Below are 7,914 nucleotides of genomic sequence, written 5' to 3'. Positions count from 1 at the left end.
TGTATATATATATATATATATATATAATTTTTTTTTTAAACAGGTATTTTTGTTTTGATAAACCTTTCCCTTTATACAACATCAAATGATTTTCGAGTAATCTTGACTTTTTGATCTTGATTTTAATGTTATTTATTAAAAAGTTGTTAACAAAACAATTTTTATGAATTAATTGTATGCAATTTACGAATTGTACGCAATCTAGTACAGTACGTGCATATGTTCAATGCGTTTTACGCATTAAATCTTCACTTAAAAATACAAATTTCCTGCTTTAAAAACAAAAATTATATAAGAAAATAATTTATCAATAATAAAATTACAAAATGAACTAATGAGAATTTTTTGCGCGATAATCAGTGCGAAATGAAATTCTTTATTATAAAATATCTATACCTTAAATTAAAATCTTTAAATATGTTTTCCGGATCTGCTTCGAGCCATCTTCAATACGTTAAATAAAAGTCTTTCTCATGATATCTTCTCATGATACTTTCTCATGATAAACACGGAAGAATAACAAATCAATACTGTTCCTGTTCAATTTATATATGATTCAAAAGTTAAGTAGTAACGAATAAAGTATAGGAACTATAGATCATGGTTTTGTACATATGTTAGAGATACACGTGTATAAATGTACACGTTTAATTAATATGTGAAATTTTTAATATATAATACGGATACACAACTAATTAACACTGTATATCGAAATACAGTTTAAAATGCATGCATCCATACCTTGATAGAAAGCTGATGTCAAAATGACGACAAAATGATGTAGCTTGTTACCTGGATATGTTTCAATATACGGTTACACGTGACAGATATTCATATTTTATTCGTGTGATTATAAATGTACTTAAACATACGGATATCTTATTATAGTTCTCATTAATAATTACACAAAATAAAATATGAATACGTTATATGTGTACCCGTATATTTCAGTACACGTCTGCGGCTGACTGGAAAGGTTTGTTTAAATGGAAAGGTTTACCAATTAATATTTAATAAGTATAAACAGGTTTTATGCTTTAAATATATGATTTCCTAGTAATTTTCTCTTTTTTTTTTATTTTATCGCATTGATAAAAAATATATATCTCAACAATTTTTAGGAATCGCCATCTGCTCCATTAACAGGATTAGTTTGCAATCTGCGAAAAAACTGGCGATCAATATGTGAGTTGGATTTATATACTAAATAAATGCGAATTACATTCATATATATTAAACATATCATGCATTTATGTTTATATGGATACCGATGAAATATTACTATTAAGGATATCCTTATGAGAATTCGCGTCCCTCTTATATTTTACTAGCAAACGCACATTTAAATATATATGATATGCTACTAAAGTTATTATTATATGAAAATTAAAATGTGTAACATTATTTTTTAATAATTAAATAAATGGAATTATATAATGCAAAGTTATTCGAATTACACACTTATACAGTATAATAGATATAAATATCATATGACATAGGTTCATGTATAATAGAGATTAAACAAAAATGCTCGATTTGAATTTTTCATCATGTTTTATTTTCAAGTAAAGATATTCATGTTGTTTTTAAATATAATTCAAAGAAAATACAATTTATTCTAAATTAAAAGATTTAATTATGAAAGACAACAAAAAAAATAATTATACTATAAGAACTGTTTTTTTCCGAAACTTTTAATAATTTTACTTTAATACATTCTTTTTATTTACGATTACAAAAAATTAATTAATAAGAAAGTAACTATAATATGAAAAAATACGTTATTAATATTTGTTAGTAGATCTGTTGCTAGTTTTGACAGCATTGTATTCTATGTGACGTACCGTCAATTTGTCCATTTGTCCATCGAGTGAAAACTTACCAACTTTGAAAGTATTACTTTTCTCATTACAGACACCAGTTTGTCCAACTTTATATTATAAACATTGTTTTAAAATATTTTCCATAGTATAATATAATAATATACTTTAACGTATTATAAAAATATATGAATAACATATGAAATATGTTATGTTATTGAATAATGTGGACATCAATTAGTCAAAGAAAGTCATGCATTTTTTGTCTTCGCTACTATATATTAAAAATGTCCTTGAAACACATATGTATCATATGTGACTTTAATTGAAATACAATATTTTTAAAAAAAATTAGTTCTAATGCAAAAGTCACGAACCGATCAGTCGATGAAATTCTCAATTTGATAATGCAGCTGGGTAATCTGTATGTTTCTATGATGGTCATAGATAATAGCAATGATGTGGAATTAGATAAACTTTTAACAACTTATTACAACGGGTCTTATGATATCGCTCAAATAATGAAAACTGTACGTATGTAAACTCAATCAACATCTTATTTCAAATATGTGATATACTAAAGTTATACTTACAAAAACACTTTTATTAGACTTTTCTTATAAATATACAAATATACGTGTAAACTTCTTTTAATTGCATAATAATTAGATAACTGATAATGACAATTGTATAAATTGTATAAATTTTATTGTTTAGTATAATAATAGAAATTAAATTCAAATCTGTCTAATTTTAAATGCAAATTTCTTCGAAAAGCGTGATCCCATCTAGGCCTATCTTTCTCGCGAGTACTCTCTGTCTAAATTTATCTTCCTAATTTTCCATCTTCTAGTGATTTTTAATATATAAATACTATTTGCAGACAAACACGTTTACTTTTCTGCACTTTAAATAAAAGATTTCCTCCAAAGAGCAATCAAAATATTATTTACTTCGCAGCTGTCAGCTACCGTTGTTATTGCTTATATAAAAAATTGAAGATTTACAATACATATTGTGTATTTACATTTTCCAGTTGACGCCACAATGTTCGACGACGTTATTGAAATGTATGTTGCATGGAATCGACAGAAATTGTTCAGAGCTTTTTGAGTTCGCAAAACGCAGGACGGGTACTGTTGCACCTTCAATTAGGTGCGTGAAAGAAACGACATTCCCGAATAAGTATCTCGTGCTTTCAAAATGTATTTCCGGGAAGAATACAACACGCAGTAATTTAACTACTTATTCGACTAATTTGCCTACGTATAGACATGTTGCCGCGATCTTGGCATTCAGCGAAATACTGCAAATTCTCTATTTAAAAAGCTAGATATTAACTGACGGAGTTATCATGAAATTATTCAAGAAAATTTCTGATTAAAATAATTTTATTTTAATTAATATATTAGACTTTAAAAACATAAAAATTTTCTTAACAAAATATACTTTTAATTTGAAATTTAAACCAAGATCACCGGTAAAAACGGAATCAATCTGTAGACTTTCCATCAATTAAAATCGGCGATCCTCTTTTGTTTTGCACCATAAAATTAAAAATTTTAATCTAAAATCATTGATTGACGAAATTTTGATAATAATAACAAGTATATCTAAATCGCAACATAAACTAGATATATTAAAATCATCTTAAAGATATTTTAAGACACTGTACATTTTGATTTTGGATAAGTGCCATTTTTTTTTTAATGTACTAATATTATACCGATTGCATCAAAATTACACCATTTTTCAGTACATAAATATAACATAAATATAACAATATATTATGCATATATAGTATATAATTATAATAAAAAATATGATTAAAAAACACAATATAGGAACAGAGAACAAGAAATTTTAGAAAGCATCTATTCTAGTATACATGATTTCTGATAGGTTGAAATTTGTCATTTCCTGTTCCTATTGCCTGTGCTTTTTATTATGTTTCCATAAATAGAATCGATTCTAGTTCTAACATCAATGACGAAGTGACAGGTATTATCAGCGATTGGAAATAAAACTAGGACTTTATTTTTTTCTTTAATTTTTATATGATTAATAAAGACAGACATTATATTGCATTTGCGTTTACTTCAAAAATTATAATTGTTATGAAACTATAAAGTCTATGTCTCAAAATGGCAAATCATCGAGATATGTTGTCCATATATCAGTAGATATGCATTGATTTCCCAGATTGGATTAGACATAGGTTGACAATCTAAGTCTAACAAACAATGAAAAACAATGAAACAATGCAAAACATTATTTCGAAGCCTCTCCAAAGAAGGTTTGGGTCCAATTTTGGATCATCGAATGAAATAGATCAATTTAACGCGAGAAATCCATGTAAATGTCACAAGTTTATTAAATATAATTAATTTAAGCTCAGGCTTTAAACTGTGATATATCAACAATGTAATTATTGTAATATAATATATGGTATCATATATGCTAATATGAATACTGCAGAAAATTCTAAGTATAATATCGCATTGTTTTTTATTATTTTATTGATTAATGCTGTCAAAAAATGATTTATGATATTTGTTAATACAGACATTCCGCATTTAAGAAATTAAACTTTGTTTGATATATAATGTCTATTAATGCAAAAAATTATTAATGTAATTGTAAAAAATAAAATGTTAAAACTTTTAACACATAAAATATAGTATTTTAAAATTTTCAGCTTCTTTTTTATCTTAAAAATCATGCGATACATTAATGCCTATGTATTGCACACTTATAATTATGATACATTATTATGATACATATTATCGGGAAAACGATGAATGTTATAGTTTTATATTATGCGATAACAAGAGATGGCGCAGTATAGTAGCAAAATAATAATTATATAAAATAATAACATAAAAAGTAGAAAAATAATAATAACAAAACAATATCATATGCACGATCTGATTTTGCTATTTCCTTTTATCATAACGGGAATCAAGATGCACGAATCGCATGCGCAGTTCCCAAGGCTCAATGTAAATCGCAATTTACGATATCATTTACGTCGCACAAGTGCTCAGGATATTATTATATCTGCGCCGTCCGTAATACAGTATAATTGCATTTCGGGAGTTTTCATTTTGTGTTGTACATTTGATTATAAAATTTTCTTTCATTTTTTTTATAATCGGTTGCGCGGGTTTTACGATTATTAAAGCAAGTGAATTGTATATACTACCACTCAAAAGATTATAATTGTTATAAATCTATTAATTTATTATATTTTATTTTTTCACGATTGCTGTTAGAATTCTGCAAAATTTAGATCGTTGTATAATTGTTTGATAAATAATTGTTTGACTTTGAAATATTCTAAGAATAAATATTCTCTGCCTGCAAAATTGCATAATGCATCTATAATTGAATTCATTTTTATTTATATATCTCTTGGTCTTGCATCTTGGTCCATATTTATAAAATAGAAGCCAATTGATAAAGGTAAGTACATACAGAATGCGTCACTAAATTTGGACAAATTTCAATTTAAATTTTCTGCTATATTATGCCTCTGCCAGAGGTTGTTGTTGATATTCAAGAAAGCATGATGCTTTTAGTAAACAGTCATATTTTCTAATGGCCGCGATAAAACTAAGTATAATCGAAGAGCCACGAACATCGAAGGCCTTCGTGCTGGGCGCTCAGCAACGAAAATAATTCGATTCTTTGGATACCCGAGATATTTATGACGTTGTGGCAAAATATACGGTTTTAGAAGTCCAAGGTTCCAGTATATCAGCGAGGAAGAGTCACTCGAAAAAACGCATTGCGAGGATTCCCGCAGTCGTTGAAAGGACTCAAGTGCTAATTTTGGATGACCCAAGACAATCGTTGCGAAAATTAGCATCGATTTTTGGTGTAAGTCAAACAATGCGTCGAATTGCCGAGGAGGACCTTCGATACAAATCGTACACAGATACGATTGAAGATACGACAAATGTCCTCTTTGAGGACAAGCCGAGTTGCTCGCCTCGGCTCTCATTCTGACTTCCCAACAGCCTAGATTTAAATCTCTTGGACTTCTATGTATGGAGTATAATTGAAAGGATCACAAACAAGTCTCAGTATTTCAATGTGATGTCCGTTAAGGACCGCTATTGAGACAGCATTCATTGACATAGACAGTGCTACATTACATCGTGCATGCGAATGTTTCAGACCGACAATCGTCATTCAAGCTAATAGTATATCAATTAATTGTGTTCTACTAGGTCCTCCAAGTGTAAATGTAAAAGGATTTTTTAATATTTAACTTTTCATTAAAAACATTTGAAGAAATTATTCGATTTGTCCGGATTTTGGTAACACCCTATATATTATAGAATGGTTGGTCAAGAAATATGAGTAATATAAAGTATGGTTTATCATAAATTGTATTTTTGAATCTGAATTAAAAATTGTAATTTTACAAATATTTGCGAGACCAATATTTTAATTCAATATTTTTATGCATCGTTATATTTATACAGTGATTGATAATTAAGTACTTCAAAAGAATTTAAAGTATGATTACTCAGATTAATTCAAGAGATGGAAACTTCATATTATCATATGTCCAAAAAACGGCATAGTTTCAAAGATATAAAATTAAAAGACAAATTTTATTTTTTTCTAAAATTTTAAAAACTACTCAAGATATTTTGTTAAAACATTAAACATATAAAATTTCATCAAAATAATCCAAATTATTTTTGAAATACATATATAGAAAAAAAACTTATTTAGAAAAAATTTTTTGTTCAATTTTGACATTTTGTATGTTTAAAATTAAGCCGTTGGAATATATACAGGTCATATCAAATTTTCGGCTTTATCTAATATGAAAAATTTTTCTTTAAAACCTTTTAAAGTGCTTAACTATCATCTTGTACGGAATAGAAAAAAAGGTTTTCAATAATTCTTACTAGATTTTTATTATGATTATTTTTTTAAATCTTATGAATAATCTAATTTCAAGATCAATTTAAAAACTTGCATACATGCAATAATGTGAATAGTACATTATATCTTAAATAATTATTTAAGTCTGGAACTAATTTCTGTTATATGTGTTAAAAACAGATAATAAATGATGTTGAAAAATGAGGATGAAAAAGATAAAGTTAAATCTAAAAACAATACTTTTATCAAGCAAGCATGGATGACAAAAATTTCGGAGAATTCGCGCTTGAAGACTATATTAAAGTATTTAAAATTGTATTGTAGTTATTCCAGTATAAACAGCTTAAAATATCTTGTCGATTCTCAAAGACCTTGGTTTGAGAGGTAAATTCAACCAAAATCACATTTATTTACAGTATGATTAGTGTATGCACAATTAAATACAGGATTATGTAGGAATTTCTATATACATATAAAGGCAAAAATTTATATAAGTATCATAAAAGACTTGCTGCTAAATTTGACTTTTCAAAACAAAAATTTTTTTAACCTTTGCTTTAATTAATAATGAGCTTTAATTTTGTATTAAATATAAAATATTTAATATGTAAAACTAAAGATAGATAAAAGAAAGGAGTAGAAATATCATATTCAAGAATTAATTCAGATAATATGCAAACATTATTGTTGTTGGACATCAAAATGACATATGAATTTAGTTTGCTACTTGGGAAATACACAATACTTTTAAATTATTGTTTATAAATTTAATTAATATATTGTTGTATAATTAGGATTTAATATACAAAAACATTAATTTAAAAAATATGATATTATTATTATTAAAATAATGTCATATGAAGAACGTACTTTGAAAAAAAGTAATAATTCGTAAAAGTAATAATTCCAAAAATAAAAAAATTTTTTATATTTATGTGTGTCTGTATACTATGCGTGTCTTTTTATATTTTTCTTGTTTTTCAGATATACTATAATTAATTTTTAATTTAAAATGATAATCCTTAAACTGCATACTATTTTATTTGTATCTTTGAAATTACTCTAAATTACGTGCAACATTAACGTTTTATATTTAAAAAGTCTTAGTACGATAAAATTTTGCTTCAACAGGATTTATGCAGGATGTTGCTCACTCATTTAACAAACTCGCGCTCGAAAGCCAATTCGT

The 7,914-nt window shown here is 26.3% G+C and overlaps 1 protein-coding gene across 1 annotated transcript in view; it reads left to right on the top strand.

The window, feature by feature from the left end:
• LOC108691649 (sodium channel protein Nach-like) overlaps window positions 1–3,005 on the top strand; it is a gene marked incomplete at its 5' end in the record, with an annotated part of 3,315 nt that extends 310 nt beyond the window's left edge. Inside the window, 4 exon segments of the mRNA XM_018199500.1 lie at window positions 1,122–1,185; window positions 2,176–2,350; window positions 2,857–2,935; window positions 2,938–3,005. Coding sequence (XP_018054989.1) covers window positions 1,122–1,185; window positions 2,176–2,350; window positions 2,857–2,935; window positions 2,938–3,005 — 386 coding nt within the window.
• Window positions 3,006–7,914: the final 4,909 nt, after the last annotated feature.

Source organism: Atta colombica, unplaced genomic scaffold (assembly GCF_001594045.1).
Source record: "Atta colombica isolate Treedump-2 unplaced genomic scaffold, Acol1.0 scaffold49, whole genome shotgun sequence".
Lineage (NCBI taxonomy): Eukaryota > Metazoa > Arthropoda > Insecta > Hymenoptera > Formicidae > Atta > Atta colombica.
Note: the sequence above shows the minus strand (reverse complement) of the source record. Positions and strands in the feature narration are given on the sequence as shown.